General features: G+C 39.0%; 1 protein-coding gene across 1 annotated transcript in view; it reads left to right on the forward strand.

Annotated features, from left to right (window-relative positions):
• Positions 1–21342, forward strand: part of CABLES1 (Cdk5 and Abl enzyme substrate 1) — a 319853-nt gene that overhangs the window by 278513 nt on the left and 19998 nt on the right. The window contains exons 5-7 of the mRNA XM_053714974.1: positions 468–573; positions 1273–1429; positions 3481–3584. Coding sequence (XP_053570949.1) covers positions 468–573; positions 1273–1429; positions 3481–3584 — 367 coding nt within the window. The remainder of the gene's footprint in view (positions 1–467; positions 574–1272; positions 1430–3480; positions 3585–21342) is intronic.

Genomic DNA, 21342 nt, shown 5'->3' on the forward strand with positions numbered 1-21342 from the left:
TGCTGCTGCTTCAAGAAAGGATACCAAGAGAATATTTATAAATTGATTATAGAAATAAATTAGAATTGTTTTACATTTGTATGCTTTATCTAAATCATGAAAGAAAAAATCTGGGTTTCATGTCTCTTTAAGTCGAACTCACTGCTTAGTGCATTTTTAGTACAACAATGAAAGAGATTGTTTAATATCCCTTTAAGTAAAAGTTGTTTAAACTGCAAATTACCAAAATTACAAATAAATAATTCAAACTAATGATCAAGTTGCATATATCCAAAATGCTACATATGATTCATGAGTTTTTAGGGCTAAATGTGCTAAATTGACTTTCTAGTTATGTGACTATTTAAAGTATTTTGCTTTGTTGTATATCATTTTCATAGTTTGATAGATCACATAATATGTTTATTTAAAGCAACTAGTGAAATTGAATTTCTGTGTTAAGATTTCTTTATTTTTCTGTTGCACAGGGACCTAAAACTGGAAGGTACAAGACAGCGTCATTCATCTGGGGGCATTGGAACCAGAGAGATGATCCTTGGCCTTGAAGGAGTAGAGCTTGGTGCTGATGGGAAGGTGAGAATGTAAGCATTGTTTGTACAAATACAGAATATATTTTAAGCATTTAAATTTCCCCAAAAAGACTGCCAGCTCTCCCCAACAATCACACACACATCACCCCTACCAAAATAACACAATGTCTTGGTCCTCTTGACATAGCGTATGAATCTTCTAAATAGTATGTTACGTTTTATATGGTTACCTTTAACCTCTGTATCATAGTTGCATTTACCGTTTTTATGGGGAACACTTTAGAGAAGGGTCATTTTATTCTCCATATATAGGTATTATATTATTTGTCTCTCATTGTATTATATCTCTATGGAATATGAGGGAGTTTATTAATAGGTGATGATAATGCTTCTTTCTACACAGATTAAACTGAACATCAACAAACCCTTATTTGACTTTTTAGCACTCAGTCAAAACATTCTATGCTGCATGAAAACCTACTTAATCTGGAGCTTAATCTAACAAGAGTAGCTTTATGTTAAAACTGTGTGAGAAAGCAGTTTAGTTCTGCTTTTGAATAATAAACAGAAGGAAATGTTACATAACTTTTCTATTAAGTCAGTGAAAAAAAGAGGTTTCACTTTATTTCCAGAATTATTATGTGGTTCTAATGAATAGATAAATGGGCAAAAAGGTAATTGTATAATAGTTTTAATGGTAAACTATCAACAACTAGGAACATTTATTTTTCCTTCCCTACAGACTGTATCATATACACAATTCTTGTATCCAACCTACGCTTTGGGAGCTCGCAGAAACACGATAGACTCCACATGTTCGTTTTCTCAGTTTCGCAACACAAGTCACCGCAATCTGACATTGGGCAGAGCAAACAGTATTCAAGGAAGTATTGATACAGGTAACAGAATCATAATGTGACAGTTTGACTTTTTTTTTCTATGTGAATAAATAATGAATATGTTATGATATATCCTTTAAAGAAAATGGAATCCATTATAATCTTCTGTCACAATTGTATAGCACTCATAAAAAAAATATATAAATATATATAGTATATATATATATATATATATATATATATATATATATATATATATATCATATCACTATCTTTTACCTTTTTAAATAACATTTAGAAAAAAAAATCAGAATAGAATGATAAATGTGGTGTGACGCAAATAAAGTTTGGTGCAGACGTTTGTTTTCAGAAATCATATAGTTAATTAAATAGAGTTCAACGATGTCAATCATGATCTCATATTGATCTTAAGGCTTCATTGCATGTTAAAATGTCAATGCAAACTGTCATTCCATAAAAAGTAAGATGCTTTCAAATCAAGTGATCGATTCCAGATTTTTTTTTTTTTAATTCTTATCGAAAAGGGCACATTTTATGTTGACGCAATTACAATAACGTATTTTTAACTGTTTCTCAGAGCCGCAAAAGTATTTTCAGCCCACTGAAAAAAAACATGTATTTTTAACATGGATCCAAAAAGTTCTCCGTGATTACAATCCATTTTCTCAATACTTTTAAACACCATTCCAATTTGACTCCCAAAGGCACTTGATAAAGTCCTGAACTGGCCCTTTTGACATCTTTGCAAGTATTCCAAGACAATTTAGAATAATTCTACTATGTTGCAGATTAGACAATTTAGAATTTCTATTAGGTTGCACATGTGCAAGAGACTGAAATTGCCATCCATGACATTTTTGAGGTGTATTTTTATACATGGTCTAGATTCATTAAAGCACTTCTCGTTGCAATTGAATAGTACGTCTTTTAGTGTTCAGGAGACACATTTTAGATATGTATATGTGTTTAATACATGGATTGGAATCATTTGAAAGCGGCTGATGTATCAAGAAACGTCCAGAGTACTGTGGCAGATTTAAATTGGGTGTAATGTCTTGACAATGGCTCCACATAGAGCCAAAATGTTGACTATTTTGTAAAGAAGATTGGTTTGGATTATTAAATAAAATTATATGAAAACTAAGTTATCCTCTACTTGTGAAATATTTACCAGTGGGCTCCGAGGATGCACCCAGCATCTAGGTGATGATAGTAGTGAGTGCATGGCAACAATGTATCTAAACATATGTATTTAATATATATCCCTTACAGCTAAAGGGATATTTAGAAAACGTGAGAAAAAGGAGAATCCCAACATCTAGAAATGGTGTGTGGCAATCACTTTCTGTAAATGTTTATTTCAAATTGTCACTTTCACTTCAGGCGTCTTCATAAACAAGATTTCAAACAGGATTGTACCTTCATAACAGGGCTTTCAAAAGGAACCGCTTCTTCATGACGCACTGACGGATTGTGCCTTTATCGACCACCAAATTAGAAAAATAGGACATGAAAAAATACCAGTCAGAGTTGAGATTAAAACTTTTAACATCAGAAACAGAACAAATCATAATTGTATCCATTTTCATTTATTCATTATTAAAATATAACAAAATGGCCAACATTCTTTGGTGGTAGTTGTCTACTAATGAAAACCATTGTATATTAAAGAATATAATTTCCAGTGGGGGGAGATAGATAAAAAAAATATACATCCATGATAACTGCTCATCTTTTTCTCAAATGAGAGCTACCGTTTTCCCTTTAAATACCAACCAGAATGAGTCTGTTCCTTACAGTTTTGTAGTAAAGTTTTTTTTTATTATTTCTTAATGAGACTTTTCTTATAAGCATGTTTGTGTTTTCAGCCATGCACTAACAATGAATTGCAATAAAAGCGGTTGATCAATAATTATTAGTTTTCTAATGCAAATAAATAACTTTCAGACACACTACAAGGATCCCTATTTATCTATAGGAACAGTACAGACATCTGGACGTTCAATTATTCTCTCAATATTTTTGTACATCATATGATATTATTTCAGGGTTTTATTAACATTATTTATGCAATTCTAATTTTGTTGCAGGCAGTGATATAGGGGATTACATTGAATATGATCCAAACCTTCTGGATGATCCTCAGTGGCCATGTGGCAAGCACAAACGGGTTTTAATATTCCCTTCCTATATGGTAAGTGTCTTTGTTAGACATGTCATTAAAGTAATATTAAACAGTCTTTCTCCAACATTGGTGTGTCCGGTCCACGGCGTCATCCTTACTCTCTTCCCCAACAGGAAATGGCAAAGAGTCCCAGCAAAGCTGGCCATATAGTCCCTCCTAGGCTCCGCCCACCCCAGTCATTCTCTTTGCCGTTGCACAGGCAACATCTCCACGGAGATGGTTAAGAGTTTTTTTGGTGTTTAAATGTAGTTTTTATTCTTCTATCAAGTGTTTGTTATTTTAAAATAGTGCTGGTATGTACTATTTACTCTGAAACAGAAAAGGATGAAGATTTCTGTTTGTGAGAGGAAGATGATTTTAGCAGACAGTAACTAAAATCGATTGCTGTTTCCACATAGGACTGTTGAGATGAAGTAACTTCAGTTGGGGGAAACAGTTAGCAGACTTTTCTGCTTAAGGTATGACTACCATATTTCTAACAAGACCATGTAATGCTGGAAGGCTGTCATTTCCCCTCATGGGGACCAGTAAGCCATTTTCTTAGTCAAACAAACAGAATAAAGGGCTTAATATGGGCTAAAAAACTGGTAGACATTTTTTTGGGCTAAATCGATTGCTTTATTTGGGCATTTTATTCATATTTATTCTGACAATTCGCATTTATAAACTTGGGGAACGTTTATTAAACGGCAGGCACTATGTTAGACACCTTTTCCAGTCAGGGGGCCTTCCTAGTTGTAGACTGAGCCTCATTTTCGCGCCATTACTGCGCAGTTGTTTTTTGAGGGCAGGGCATGCAGATGCATGTGTGAGGATCTGAAATTTGCTGGAAAAGCTTCTAGAAGGCGTCAATTGGTATCGTATTCCCCTCTGGGCTTGGTTGGGTCTCAGCAAAGGCTATAGCTGGGACTGTATAGGGGTTAAATTTGTAAACGGCTCCGGTTCCGTTATTTTAAGGGTTAAAGCTCTGAAATTTGGTGTGCAATACTCTTAATGCTTTAAGACACTGTGGTAATTTTTGAACAATTCCTTCATACTTTTTCACATATTCAGTAATAAAGTGTTTTCTGTTTAAAATTTAAAGAGACAGTAACGGTTTTGTTTTAAAACGTTTTTTGTGCTTTGTTGACAAGTTTAAGCCTGTTTAACATGTCTGTGCCTTCGGATAAGCTATGTTCTATATGTATGAAAGCCAATGTGTCTCCCCATTTAAATTTATGTGATAATTGTGCCATAGCGTCCAAACAAAGTAAGGACAGTACTGCCACAGATAATGAAATTGCCCAAGATGATTCCTCAGATGAGGGGAGTAAACATGATACTACATCATCTCCTACTGTGTCTACACCAGTTTTGCCCACACAGGAGGCCCCTAGTACATCTAGTGCGCCAATGCTTATTACCATGCAACAATTAACGGCTGTAATGGATAACTCCATAGCAAATATTTTATCCAAAATGCCTACTTATCAGAGAAAGCGCGATTGCTCTGTTTTAAACACTGAAGAGCAGGAGGGCGCTGATGATAATTGTTCTGTCATACCCTCACACCAATCTGAAGGGGCCATGAGGGAGGTTTTGTCAGATGGAGAAATTTCAGATTCAGGAAAAATTTCTCAACAAGCTGAACCTGATGTTGTGACATTTAAATTTAAATTAGAACATCTCCGCGCACTGCTTAAGGAGGTGTTATCTACTCTGGATGATTGTGACAACTTGGTCATTCCAGAGAAATTATGCAAGATGGACAAGTTCCTAGAGGTTCCGTTGCACCCCGACGCTTTTCCTATACCCAAGCGGGTGGCGGACATAGTAAATAAGGAGTGGGAAAAGCCCGGCATACCTTTTGTTCCCCCCCCTATATTTAAGAAATTATTTCCTATGGTCGACCCCAGAAAGGACTTTTGGCAGACAATCCCTAAGGTCGAGGGGGCAGTTTCTACTCTAAACAAACGCACTACTATTCCTATCGAAGATAGTTGTGCTTTCAAAGATCCTATGGATAAAAAATTGGAGAGTTTGCTTAAAAAGATTTTTGTACAGCAAGGTTACCTTCTACAACCCATTTCGTGCATTGTTCCTGTCACTACAGCAGCGTGGTTCTGGTTCGAGGAACTAGAAAACTCGCTTAGTAGAGAGACTCCATATGAGGAGGTTATGGACAGAGTTCACGCACTTAAGTTGGCTAACTCTTTTATTTTAGATGCCGCTTTGCAATTAGCTAGATTAGCGGCGAAAAATTCAGGGTTCGCTATCGTGGCGCGCAGAGCGCTTTGGCTAAAGTCTTGGTCAGCGGATGTGTCATCCAAGACAAAATTGCTTAACATCCCTTTCAAAGGTAAAACTCTATTTGGACCAGAATTGAAAGAGATTATTTCAGACATCACTGGGGGAAAGGGCCACGCCCTTCCACAAGATAGGCCTTTCAAGGCCAAAAATAAGTCTAATTTTCGTTCCTTTCGCAATTTCAGGAACGGACCGGCCTCTAATTCTGCATCCTCTAAGCAAGAGGGTAATGCCTCACAACCCAAACCAGCCTGGAAACTGATGCAAGGCTGGAACAAGGGTAAGCAGGCCAAGAAGCCTGCCGCTGCTAACAAAACAGCATGAAGGAGTAGCCCCCGATCCGGGACCGGATCTAGTGGGGGGCAGACTCTCTCTCTTTGCTCATTGGGCAAGAGATGTTCAGGATCCCTGGGCGCTAGAAATAGTTTCTCAGGGTTATCTCCTGGAATTCAGGGAACTACCCCCAAGGGGAAGGTTCCACATTTCTCACTTATCCTCAAACCAAATAAAGAGACAGGCGTTCTTACATTGTGTAGAAGACCTGTTAAAGATGGGAGTGATACACCCAGTTCCAATAAAGGAACAAGGAATGGGATTTTATTCCAATCTGTTCGTAGTTCCCAAAAAAGAGGGAACTTTCAGACCAATTTTGGATTTGAAGATCCTAAACAAATTTCTCAGGGTACCATCGTTCAAGATGGAAACCATTCGAACGATTCTACCCACTATCCAGGAAAGTCAATTTATGACTACCGTGAATCTAAAGGATGCGTACCTACATATTCCTATCCACAAAGAACATCATCAGTTCCTAAGGTTCGCTTTTCTGGACAAGCATTACCAGTTTGTGGCCCTCCCATTCGGGTTAGCCACTGCTCCAAGGAATTTCACAAAGGTACTAGGGTCCCTTCTAGCGGTTCTAAGACCGAGGGGCATTGCAGTAGTACCTTACTTGGACGACATTCTAATACAAGCGTCGTCCCTGTCAAAAGCAAAGGCTCATACAGACATCGTTCTGGCCTTTCTCAGATCACACGGATGGAAGGTGAACATAGAAAAAAGTTCTCTGTCTCCGTCGACAAGAGTTCCCTTCTTGGGAACAATAATAGATTCCTTAGAAATGAGGATTTTTCTGACAGAGGTCAGAAAGTCAAAACTTCTAAGCACTTGTCAAGTTCTTCATTCTGTTCCTCGTCCTTCCATGGAAGTAGTAGGGTTGATGGTTGCAGCAATGGACATAGTTCCTTTTGCACGAATTCATCTAAGACCATTACAACTGTGCATGCTCAAACAGTGGAATGGGGACTATACAGACTTGTCTCCAATGATTCAAGTAGATCAGAAGACCAGAGATTCACTCCGTTGGTGGCTGACCCTGGACCATCTGTCCCAGGGAATGAGCTTCCGCAGACCAGAGTGGGTCATTGTCACGACCGACGCCAGTCTAGTGGGCTGGGGAGCGGTCTGGGAATCCCTGAAAGCTCAGGGTCTATGGTCTCGGGAAGAGTCTCTTCTCCCGATAAACATTCTGGAACTGAGAGCGATATTCAATGCTCTCAGGGCTTGGCCTCAACTAGCAAAGGCCAGATTCATAAGGTTCCAATCAGAAAACATGACGACCGTTGCGTATATCTATCATCAGGGGGGAACAAGGAGTTCCCTGGCGATGAAAGAAGTGACCAAAATAATTCAATGGGCGGAGGATCACTCCTGCCACCTGTCTGCGATCCACATCCCAGGTGTGGAAAACTGGGAGGCGGATTTTCTGAGTCGTCAGACATTCCATCTGGGGGACTGGGGGAGTGGGAACTCCATCCGGAGATCTTTGCTCAAATAACTCAATTATGGGGCATTCCAGACATGGATCTGATGGCGTCTCGTCAGAACTTCAAGGTTCCTTGCTACGGGTCCAGATCCAGGGATCCCAAGGCGACTCTAGTAGATGCACTAGTAGCACCTTGGACCTTCAACCTAGTTTATGTATTTCCACCGTTTCCTCTCATTCCCAGGCTGGTAGCCAGGATCAATCAGGAGAGGGCCTCGGTGATCTTGAATGCTCCTGCGTGGCCACGCAGGACTTGGTATGCAGACCTGGTGAATATGTCATCGGTTCCACCATGGAAGCTACCTTTGGGACAGGACCTTCTTGTTCAGGGTCCATTCGAACATCCAAATCTGGTCTCCCTCCAGCTGACGGCTTGGAGATTGAACGCTTGATTCTATCGAAGCGTGGGTTTTCAGATTCTGTGATAGATACTCTGGTTCAGGCCAGAAAACCGGTAACTAGAAAGATTTACCATAAAATATGGAAAAGATATATCTGTTGGTGTGAATCCAAAGGATTCCCATGGAATAAGATAAAAATTCCTAAGATTCTCTCCTTTCTACAAGAAGGTTTGGAGAAAGGATTATCTGCAAGTTCTCTAAAGGGACAGATCTCTGCTTTATCTGTCTTACTACACAAAAGACTGGCAGCTGTGCCAGATGTTCAAGCATTTGTTCAGGCTCTGGTTAGGATCAAGCCTGTTTACAGACCTTTGACTCCTCCCTGGAGTCTAAATCTAGTTCTTTCAGTTCTTCAAGGGGTTCCGTTTGAACCTTTACATTCCATAGATATTAAGTTACTATCTTGGAAAGTTTTGTTTTTGGTTGCAATTTCTTCTGCTAGAAGAGTTTCAGAGTTATCTGCTCTGCAGTGTTCTCCGCCCTATCTGGTGTTCCATGCAGATAAGGTGGTTTTGCGTACTAAGCCTGGTTTTCTTCCTTAGGTTGTTTCTAACAAAAATATTAACCAGGAGATAGTTGTACCTTCTTTATGTCCTAAACCAGTTTCAAAGAAGGAACGTTTGTTACACAATTTGGACGTAGTCCGTGCTCTAAAATTCTATTTAGAGGCTACAAAAGATTTCAGACAAACATCTTCCTTGTTGTTTATTCTGGTAAAAGGAGAGGTCAAAAAGCGACTTCTACCTCTCTTTCCTTTTGGCTTAAAAGCATCATCCGATTGGCTTATGAGACTGCCGGACGGCAGCCTCCTGAAAGAATCACAGCTCACTCCACTAGGGCTGTGGCTTCCACATGGGCCTTCAAGAACGAGGCTTCTGTTGACCAGATATGTAAGGCAGCGACTTGGTCTTCACTGCACACTTTTGCCAAATTTTACAAATTTGATACTTTTGCTTCTTCGGAGGCTATTTTTGGGAGAAAGGTTTTGCAAGCTGTGGTGCCTTCTGTTTAGGTAACCTGATTTGCTCCCTCCCTTCATCCGTGTCCTAAAGCTTTGGTATTGGTTCCCACAAGTAAGGATGACGCCGTGGACCGGACACACCAATGTTGGAGAAAACAGAATTTATGCTTACCTGATAAATTACTTTCTCCAACGGTGTGTCCGGTCCACGGCCCGCCCTGGTTTTTTTAATCAGGTCTGATGAATTATTTTCTCTAACTACAGTCACCACGGTACCATATGGTTTCTCCTATATATATATTTCCTCCTGTCCGTCGGTCGAATGACTGGGGTGGGCGGAGCCTAGGAGGGACTATATGGCCAGCTTTGCTGGGACTCTTTGCCATTTCCTGTTGGGGAAGAGATATCCCACAAGTAAGGATGACGCCGTGGACCGGACACACCGTTGGAGAAAGTAATTTATCAGGTAAGCATAAATTCTGTTTTTCATTGTTGTAATAAAAAGCACTAAGCAGTGTCTTATACTTAAAAGATAAAATACATTTAAACAGATGATTTCTATTATTTCTTTTTTTAACCGCATGTGTGCAGTGCCCATTACTTCCTGTCACAGCCCTACAAGTAGGAAGGTTTATGTTAACCTCATGTCTTAAAACGCCAAGGCTGGTTTACTATAAAGTGAATATACTAGATAACAGTTAGATTTGTTTATGGTCAGAACTGACAGATTAAAACTGTTTTAAAAATTCTCCACTATTATTACACGGGGGACAGGGCCTACACTTTTTTTTAAGTGCTCATCATGCAATAAAATTAGTAAGTTGTTTGCTGCTTTATACATACTCTTTTTCTTTTTATGTTTGCTCTGATTTAACATATTTGTTTTTACCAAAAGAGTACGGTTAAATATCCCTTTAAGTACTATAGAATGTGGGCTCCTTGCACAATGCAGGTCTGAGTGCTGCAGACTAGCCATATTGACTCACCTTATTTATATAATAAGAAAATGTGCTGTAGAGTAAGCAAAACTGAAACAGAGTAGCAATAAAAACATTATATATACCTTTCTTTCATACAGGTGATGAGAGTCCACGATCCTTTACTTTTGCGAATTACTCTTCTTTACCACTAGGAGGAGGCAAAGATTTCCAAACAATGAAAAAGAACAAGAATAGTTTTAACCACCTTAATGTCAATAATTATAAGCTCTGTTTGTTAAAACCCCCCCGTTTTCAGACGATCCAATAAACCCCATCTACAACATGCCTTGTACTGGCTCCCAGACCTTTCTTGAATCAATACCAAAGCTGCTTTGATTTTTTGCAAGTATCACTCTACAGTGGCGTGTATTATCCGAGACATGGAGCTTTCGCCCAGAATTCCTGTCTACCATTCACAGAAAAGGGTGTACGTCGCACATTAACTCACCGGTCACGTGATGCTTGCTGGAAAATCCCCTTATTCCGTTACATACGAAGGAATCCGCAGTCAATCTCAGGACCAGCTCGGGGTTCTTGTTACGGCACCGAGTTCCACCTGCTATCTGGTATTAGATATCCCAGGAATAAAAGATGTATACAAGGAGTTCCGAAAAAAATGATGCTTAACTTTTATTTAAAAGCAGTTAAAACATATATCAATACAAAAGGACTTTAGATGGCATGAGTTCCTATGTCAGCTAGCATTTCGGCTGACTGCCGTATTCTTAGCCCATAAAATCAATACTATACACATGCTCTTTAAAAAAGTCAGAATACAATATCCAAAAATATAGTTCAAGGCACACCCACGAGATACACTCAATTCTAGGGCAATGAGACAGAGGAACTGAATGGCATTTAAAGGAAAAAGGGCGCCAAAAGTTAAATGTGATGCATCACGGATGACGAGATTAACACTACAGTATGGGTAGTTGTTGACCGGTTCTCCCATATGGCTCACTTCAATGACTTACCTGTTTTACCAACTGCACAGGGATTATCTGGTCTCTTCATCCACCATATCCTCCGTCGTCATGGTCTCCCTACTGACATTGTCTCTGATCGGGAATCTCAGTTTGTGGCTATGTTTTGAAGAGCTTTCTGTAAACAGTTGGGTATTACCATATCACTTCCCACAGCCTTTCATCCGCAAACTAATGGTCTTACTGAATGTACCAATCAATCATTAGACGTCTATATTCAACACTATGTCAATACTCACCAAGACAATTGATCCTCTTTGTTGCCTCTGGCCGAATTAGCCCACAACACGCGACGGAATGCCTCTCTTAAAACTGCACCCGCACACTCAATCATTTGGTTACACTTCTACCTTCTACGCCATATGGGTGCTGTGTTCGGCCTCGACGGCACTTCATATCATATCTATACTAACTCATGTAACTATATCCTATATCTTATATGACACTTTATGATATTTGACAATCTAAACTTAGATACCTAGATTAACTTTGCTAAGTGAATCATTTATAGTAGTATTAAGATGTATAGTTTTTACATATGATATGTTGAGACACACATAGCAAGCATAATAAGACTGACTCATCATAGACAGTGGTATACTCCAAAAACCACAACATAGTATGATAACTTCGCTAACCTGTGTTTTGATGAACGATCCAGCCCTATTCACCCCCTCTAGCATTGTCAGTACAGAGCCCTCTAACAGCCCAGCAGTTATTCATCCCAGAGGGCACTGAATACTATTCAGCGCCAAGAGCAATTTGCGATATAGTCACTTCATCTACTCAGTTCCAACTTTATTATACATCCCCAGTCTTGGTTGAATACAAAACATAGATTGATAGCACATCTACCTATGCACGCTAATATTTTTATTGGCATGATCTCATATTTCCCCACTTACTATTCCTCTTAGCTTTATATCTTCCCAGTGCACTCCTCCTCGGTATATACATATGCATGAACTAGTCTCCCTATTCCCTGCATCACAATGTGGACATTGCCCTGGGGTCCCGGATATTGTGCCATAATTACTGCTGTAAACATACCTAGATACATAATTACTAACTATACTATTACTTAAGACGTCATCATTATATTCTAACAGTTGTTCACCCTGCAAGCTATAAGTCCATAACCTCCCCATCCCTTTATTATATCATACCATGTTCACCTACCTCTTAACTAGCACCTTTGGGACACACAAATCTCATTTAGAAATTGAGGTACAACACTTCAGTCACTGTAACCATCTCTTTTATCCAGGAATTTTGCTATTTACTTGAGTCATGTCTTAACTTTCTAATATTTGTTTGTATATCTTAAGAAAGTTGATATGCAGTTAGCTATTTCAGTATCAATGTTTATATGATTTACCACTTGTGACACCAACGATTTGAAAACCTGCTGTTTTAGTCCTGTGACTGTATTTTGTTTATATATCTGTTCATGTATCTAAATTCCTCAATAAAAAAATTATATTTAAAAAAAAAAAAAACTACACCCGCACAAGCAGCCCTTGAATATTTACCTCGATCTTTCCCCTGGTGACTTTAGATTCAGAGGTACCTTCTGCTTCTCTTAGGGTACGCTCTCTCCTCAGACATTGGCAAAGCATTCATCAGACCTTACTCCACTCCCTTACTTAAGCCGGGGCAATCGCTGATCGACACAGATCTGACTGTAATCGTCTTCAGGTTGGCATTAAAGTGTGGCTCTCTACCCGACATTTGAAGCTGAAACAACCCTCTTTAAATTAGCCTTGCCTTATACCTTCCGAGTACACCCTGTCTTTCATGCCTCGCTGCTCAAACCTGCAGTATTTATTCAGTACTCTCGTCCAGTCCATCTTCCTCCTTCTCTTGTGGTTGATGGTCATCAGGAATACGAAGTGTCTCGTATTCTGGACTCCAAGCTCTGTGGCTCCAAGTTGTGGTATCTGGTACACTGTAAGGGTTATTTGGTGGTAGGTCGTACCTGGATACCTGCTACCAATGTTCATGCTCCTAGGCGGGTTCGTTCCTTCCACCGTTCCCATCCCAATAGCCCTGGGTCTTCTTCCTAAGTTTCTTGAGGGTGGGGTACTGTTATGAATCCAGGTTGCCATGACACTGCTTTGTTGCCAGATTGCTTGTCTCGCGTCACCTGTGGCGCACTTTTTCCTTTAAATGCCATTAAGTTCCTCTGTCTCATTGCCCTAGTATTGAGTGTATCTCGTGGGTGTGCTTTGAACTATATTTTTGGATATCGTATTCTGGCTTGTGACCTGGACCTCCTTTTGACCATTCTTCTGCCTGCTGATTCCACTCTGTTTGTTGCCCGATTGGTTCTGACCTTGGATTTCCCTGACTAAGCGTTTGGACTCTGATTCTGTTTCCAGTTACCGTTTGGTTTGACCTCTGGCCTGTCGACTTTGCCTTGACCTTTCCGGTCATTTTCTGGTTTATTCCTCCTGGCTTTCCTCCTGGTGCTCAGCCTATCCCGTCCTGGGTCCTAACGCTACTATCCCAAAGATTTTTCGTTATCACTCCACTTGACGCCGGGATAAGAAGACTACTGGCCAAGTTTGGTTTGATAGCGAAATATCTGAAGGATTCTAACAACCTCTTTTTTGTTTTTATTACCTTCAGTGACCATCCATTTGAGTGTGTATACTTGCAAAGTGTTGCACCAATGGTGTGCTGCATTTTCCGATATTAATGGTTGACAATTGTTCCAGAATTCGGGACCGAACCTCTCTTGTCGTGAGGCCAACGTATCGGCTCTCTCTGTAGTGTTTCTTTTTTCGCACTTCGGCTTCTTGGATTACGCACATCAGTATAGTTCATGTATGACCTCTGTCTCGCTCACGTCGGGTTTGGCACGCTAAATCCCCTTTTTTAACTGTCAGTACGATATTTGGACTTCGGATGTGTGGTTTATTTGTCTCCTATATTACCAGAGAGATTGTTGTTCTTTGTCTCCTAATCCTAAAAATGCTTCATAAAGATCTTTGCATGATTTTGGATGTTGTTAGAGCATTGAAATATTATACAGGTGGCCCTCGTTTTACAACGGTTCAATTTACACCGTTTCAGAATAACAATCTCTTTTTCCAGTCATGTGACTGCTATTGAAAAGCATTGAGAAGCAGTGCATTTATTAAAATAGCCAGTAGGTGGAGCTGTCCGCTTGTGTTGCAGCAAAGCCAAGCAAGCTGAAATGAATCAGTTTAACCAGACATGAGCTATCGAGCAGATTTCAAAGGAACAAGATCTTCCTGTCTATAACTCAGTCCAGATTGGAATGCATAGAAAGAACTGTTTGCACAAAAATGCAAGTGAAGTCTGTGTTGTGTGATTATTTTATTAGATTTATAATGCTGTTTAGCAAATGTTTTGTTCATTTAACTTTGTTTAATTATATATTCTGTGTTGTGTGATTATTTTATTAGGTTTATAATGCTGTCTAGCATTTAAAGTCTTAATTTCAAAGCTTTAAAAATAATGTATTAGGTGTTACTTATGACAATTTTGAGAGGGACCTGGAACCTAACTCCCCCACTTCCCTTTGACTTACATTATAAACTGGGTTTCAATTTACAACGGTTTCGATTTACAACCATTCCTTCTGGAACCTAACCCCGGCGTAAACTGAGGGCTACCTGTATTGATGCTTCTAAGGATTTCAGAAAGACTTCTAATTTGTTTATTCCCTTTTTTGTTAATAGAAAGGGACAAAGTTTATTTGGCCTCTTGGTTGAAACTTTTGATTCACAAGGCTTTACTGCAGCAGATTACTGTTCGTTCTAATAGTTCATTAAAAAGATGTATGCCTCTTTTGGGGTTTCTGTGGGTTTGGGGATTTAGTTTTCTCAGTAAAAAATTATATTTTTAAATCCCTCCCTTTATGTTATTACTTGTAGACTCCACAGCTTGGGTATTAGTTCCCAGGAGTAATGGATCATGGACTCTCACCACCTATATGAAAGAAAGCATAATTTATGCTTACCTGATAAATTAATTTCTTTCATAGTGGTGAGAGTCCATGGGATTCCACCATGGTGGATTTTTTTGTGTTTTTTTCTTTAGCACATCTTTTTCCCTGCTCCTTTTATGGCTCTTATTACTTTTTCCTACCTCATTTTGCTTGGCTATACATTAGACTGAGGTATCTGTGAGGTGGGAGGGGTTTTATAGAGCTCTTGGGGTTTAGAAATCTTTGCCTCCTTGTGGTACAGAAGAGTAATTCCCAGGAGTAATAGATCATGGACTCTCATTACCATGAAAGAAAATTTATCAGGAAAGGATCAATTATATTTTTTTTGTAAAGCTGCAGCATAAATGTAAACAGATTTACTCAGAATGTAAAAATGAAAGTGATGCATTTATATTATTAAAGCATCACGAAAGGTAAAAATAAACTTTCATGGTTTAGATAGACAGGAAGTTTTAAGAGAGTTTAGACTTCTAATTTCAAGTTTACTTCATTCCCTTGGTATCCTTTGTTGAAAAATATTAACTAGGTAGGCTCAGGGGCAGCCATGCTTTACCTGGAACTGGCTTGTGATTGGTGGCTACACACATGCCTTTTGTTACTGGGTCACCAGATGTTCTCAGCTAAGCCCCATTGCTACTCTGGACTGTCTTTAACTATGTGCTTAACCCATTTGCAAGGCATTAAACACACAGTTATATGCAAGCAGTAGTACAATAATAAAATGCTTTTATGCAGAACATTGTCTTTTTTCATGTTCATGTTTAATGAATCCCTTCAATGTACTTTTATGTCTGAGCCAGTTGTTGTTTTCCAAATGACGTCTATTAAAAACAATACCACACCACACAACCACTATGACCTAATCTCCCTGGGGCTATGGTAAAAAAAAATGAAAGTTAAAGGGAACCTCACTAATAAATGTAGAAGAAACAGTGCACTTTTAAAAACCCAGGATACATCTTTAGCATTTTATAAATATTGTATTTGAAAAGCAAGAATGTAAGTTTAGATGCCGGCCCATTTTTGGTGAACAACCTGGGTTGTCCTTGCTGATTGGACAGCACCAATAAAAAAGTGCTGTGCATGGCATGAACCAAACATTTGCTGACTCCTTAGCTTAGATGCCTTCTTTTTCAAATAAAGATAGCAAGAGAACGAAGAAAAATTGATAATAGGAGTAAATTAGAAAGTTGCTTAAAATCGCATGCTCTATCTGAATCATGAAAGAAAAAAAAATTGGATTCAGTGTCCCTTTAAGTTGGACAATCTATTTTAGGCCTAAACCTATACTTCTAAGGGGCACAGAGGAAAGTGCATAAGAACCAGAAAGTAAAACCCACCTTGAAAATGTCCCTTGTTTGCCTCCAACAAATGAGGACCATACCATTGTACAGTACATCAACCACAATGTCAGCTTTAAATGGAATGTACTCACAAGCTCTTGAGGAAGGTGGTTTAGCCGCCGTAACATGTTAAGCGTTCTTTTCTAACTCTTAATAAACTTGTGAAGCTTGAATCTTTGAACAGACTTCCCTCTGAATGTGACAATAAAGGAGTTTAATGATATCACTGATTAAATTTGATAATATAAGTAAATTGGAAACGTGTTTAAAATTGTAAGCTCTTTCTGAATCATGAAAGAAAGCTTCTAACTGTAATGTTGATAAAAGTGACAATTTATTGTTGTATGACAGACACTACAGTTATAAATGACAAGTGTGTGTGTGTGTGTGTGTGTATATATATATATATATATATATATATATATATACACACACACACAACCAGAGTACAGCTACAATAGTATTGTTATTACTCACCATTCTTTTGTTTTCCCTACTATCAAAAGCATTATGTAATCTAAGTAATACTTGTGCAATGTCTTTTGATTCTATTCGTAATTGAACATTTTAAACATTTTATGATAGAGTTTAATTTGAGCACAAAGTCTCTTAAAAACTGGTGTTCCAATCTTTCCAAATGATGATGTCACTGGATGTTTTTCACTTGCAGGGCTGTTTACCAAAAATCAGCACATCTATTAATTGTAACAAAATATATACTTCTGCATAAACAAACATCAAATGAGCCCTTTTTAGCAAGTTAAAGGGATAGGAAAGTCAGAATTAAACTTGCATGATTCAGATTGTGCATGTAATTTTTAAGACACTTTTAAATTCACTTCTATTTTCAAATGTACTTCATTCTCTTAGTATCCGCTGGTGAAAAAGAATACACACATATCCCACTCTAGTGGGAGCTAGCTGCTGATTGGTGCCTACACACATTTGTCTCTTGTGGTTGGCTAACTAGTTGTGTTCATCTACCTGCCAGTAGTGCAATGCTGTTCCTTCAGTAAATATGTAAATATGATAAGAGAAGGAAATTGGAAAGTTGTTTGACATTGTATGTGCTATCCAAATCATAAAATAAAATGTGGGGGTTTCCTGTCCCTTTAAATGTGAAATGTTCACAAGGCTTCAGGAATGAGTCAGTCACAGGAGGGAGGAGCTCACTGTGTGTTGTAAATGGGGGATGTAGTAGATGAGGATGAGGGGAAGGTGGGACGTGGTATCCCACTGTGACACAACAACTTCACTCATGAATAGAAATTGCTACCCTATTAAGATTTTGGAACATCCTCGTGCGATCTTGATGTACACTACATTTTGGACTATTAGAATGAACTCCTTGATGCCAGATAGATTTGCAACACATTGGCATTTCTTTTCAGCAGCAATGTTGGTGGCAATATCTCTGCACAGGTCACAAATCTTATCCAATGCTTTTCTGTCAAGACATAGGGGCTGATTTATGAAAGTGCAAGCGGACATGATACGATGTAGCATATCATGTTTGCCGCACATCGATAAATGCCAACAGCATTTATCATTGCACAAGCAGTTCTTGTGAACTACTTGTGCAATGTAACCCCCTGCAGATCTGCGGCCAATCCGCTGCTAGCAGGTGGTGTCAATCAGCCCGATCGTATAGGATCGGGCGGATTGATGTCCGCAGCCTCAGAGCAGGCGGACAAGTTATGGAGCAGCGGTCTTTAGACCGCTGCTTCATAACTGCTGTTTCCGGTGAGCCATTCAGAGCTTGATAATTCGGCCCCATAGACACTTTGTGGCCCCTGGCCTAAGGGTGCATAACCCTGATTTAATTATCTGTACCATATCCCTCATACAACAGACTACATGAGAACTATGTTTTTTTGGTTTGTTTTTTTTTTTTTACAGTTTGTCGTGTGCTGTAAGTTTCAGAGCATTTGTAAGGACTATACTGTACTTTAGTGTTCCCCTTTTTTTCTTTATTGTAGCAAAGAGGGAGGGAAATGGTTACATTTGTGAATTTGTGCTGAAGATCCATTTTTCATGTACTGTAACCTTTTGTATTGTTGTTTTTTGACCCAACCCCAAGGAAATGGGTTTGCAAAAGTGAAATATTTTCTCTTAATTGACCACAACTATGTAATATTATGCACACTGCCTCATGTTTCCTATACAGAGCCCCTCTCTAGACAAGTTAAATGTTAGTATAAATGTGCAGCATTCTCTCACATCCCATAGTGACTTCAGTATCCTTGACACATTGTGTCACTATGTGCTCTGTCATGTTTCCCATATGACCTTTCTACTCCATAACAATAGTGATATAACGATTCATTAAATAAGCGCTTTCATCATCTCTAATGAATGTTAAAGATCATGCTATAAAGAGCCTGTTTTTTGTATTTTTTAATATACTTAAAATGATTCAGTGCTGGAGAAGAACCTCTGATATTACATCCATTACAGAACCACACCCTTGAACTTTTTATAAAGTTTATAAAAAAATATCCTCTATCAGGGTTGCCAGCCTAAGGTTGAGTCCATAGTGCAGTTTTCTATTTTCACTGGCTCTCCATTTGCCTTTTTTTCACACTACTCCTTCTATTTTCCCATTTGCCACACACAAACTGTTAATGTTTTCTGCTACTAATTTGTTACTGTTACGGCATCTGGATTAAGAGGGACACGAAAACTACAAATATTTATTTCATGATCTAGAAAAAAAAAAACAACTTCTGTTATTAAATGTTCTCCTTGGCATCCTTTGCTGTGTCTGGAGATTTGATTTAATATGCTGCTATAATAGTGCTGAAAAGCATTATAGCAATGCTCCTGCCATATAGTTCTCCCTAAACCTACAAAGGTATTCCCTTCAACAAAGAATGCTATGAAAACAGAATACATTGGAGATTGCATTAATCTGAATAATGCAATAAACATTTGGGTTCCCTTTTAATGTGTTTTCTATATACTGGATGTTTATAGAAATACAGTACTGTATATATTTTGTTTCATATAAATAGAGTTCAATTAACTGGTCCTATAATTGTGGGAAAATCCAATTTCTCCTACATTGGTGTATCCGGTCCACGGCTTCATCCTTACTTGTGGGATATTCTCATTCCCTACAGGAAGTGGCAAAGAGACCACACAGCAGAGCTGTCCATATAGCCCCCCCTCTAGCTCCGCCCCCCAGTCATTCTCTTTGCCGCTCTGTACAAGTAGCATCTCCACGGGGGTGGTAAAGAGTATGTGGTGTTAGTTGTAGTTTTTATTTCTTCTATCAAGAGTTTGTTATTTTAAAATAGTGCCGGTTTGTACTATTTACTCTACAACAGAAAGTGATGAAGATTTCTGTTAAAAGAGGAGTATGATTTTAGCACCAGTAACTAAAATCCATTGCTGTTCCCACGCATGACTGTTGAAACCAGAGAACTTCAGTTGGGGGGGAACAGTTTGCAGGCTTATCTGCTTAAGGTATGATCAGTCATTTTTTCTAACAAGACCAAGTAATGCTAGAAGACTGTCAGTTATCCCTTCTGGGATAGGTAAGCCATTTTCTTAGACTCAGTAACAGAATTAAGGCTTATAACTAGGGCTCTATGCTGGTTGACACTATTGTGGGCTAAGTCTATTTCTTTTTAACATGTTTATGTGACAGTTAAAGTGTGTTTTAGACTTTGAAACACTTTTGGGGAATTATATTTACGCCTGGCAGTTGTTTAGACACCTAATCTTGTCAGAAAGGCCCCTTCACTCTGGAAGGCAGGGGGAGGAGGCCTCATTTTCGCGCCTCAATTGCGCAGTTGCTTTTCACTAGGCAGTTCATGCAGCTTCACGTGGAGTATCCAGAGGCTTGGAAAAGGACTTCAGAGAGGCTTATTACTTATTTGAATAACCGCTAAGGAAGGTAAACGCCGCAGTAGAGACTGTGGCATGGGACTGTAGTGTTTTTAACCGGTTAATTGCTGTTATTAGCTCCGGTTTGGGCATTAAAGGGTTAATTTGTCTGAAAATTGGTGTGCAATACTTTCAAAGCATTAAGACACTGTGGTGAAAATTTCATAAAGATCGGATATTTCTTTGTTTTTCTGACGTTTCAATAATAAAGTGTGCACTTTTATTATTTAAAGAGACAGTAACAGTTTTGTATAAAATAACTTTTATTGCATTAAAGTTTTGCCTAAGTCTGTCTAACATGTCTGTGCCTTCAGATAGCCTATGTTCTGTGTGTATAAAGGCCAAGGTGGTTCCCCCATTAAATGTATGTGTGAAGTGTGCCATAGCGTCCAAACAGATAAAGGACAGTACTGTCACATTTAAAGATGTTGACCAAGATGATTCTTTAAATGAAGGTAGTGGGGATAGTTCATTATCCTCTCCTTCTGTGTCAACACCAGCTTTGCCCGCGCAAGCGATACCTAGTACATCTAGCGCGCCAATGGCTGTTACTATGCAGCAATTAGCAGCAGTAATGGATAATTCTCTAGCAGCCTTTTTATCCAAACTGCCAGCTTTTCCTAGAAAGCGTGATTGCTCAGTTTTAAATACAGAGGATGAGCAATCAGACGCAGAGGATAATTTATCTGTTGTGCCCTCACATCAATCTGAGTTGGCGGTGAGGGAGGGCCTGTCTGAGGGGGAAATTTCTGACACAGGAAAAATTTCTCAGCAGGCAGAGCCTGATACCATTGCATTTAAATTTAAGCTAGAACACCTCCGTGCTCTGCTTAAGGAGGTGCTAGCTACACTTGATGATTGTGATCCTTTGGTGATTCCAGAGAAATTGTGCAAAATGGACAAATTTTTAGAGGTCCCAGTGCACTCTGATGCGTTTCCGATACCCAAGAGGGTGGCGGATATAGTGACTAAGGAGTGGGAGAAGCCAGGTGTACCTTTTGTTCCCCCTCCTATATTTAAGAAAATGTTCCCCATTGTTGATCCCAGAAGGGACGCATGGCAGACGGTCCCTAAGGTAGAGGGGGCAGGTTCAACGTTAGCTAAGCGCACAACTATAC

The sequence above is a fragment of the Bombina bombina genome, chromosome 5, assembly GCF_027579735.1.
Source record: "Bombina bombina isolate aBomBom1 chromosome 5, aBomBom1.pri, whole genome shotgun sequence".
In the NCBI taxonomy this organism is placed as follows: domain Eukaryota; kingdom Metazoa; phylum Chordata; class Amphibia; order Anura; family Bombinatoridae; genus Bombina; species Bombina bombina.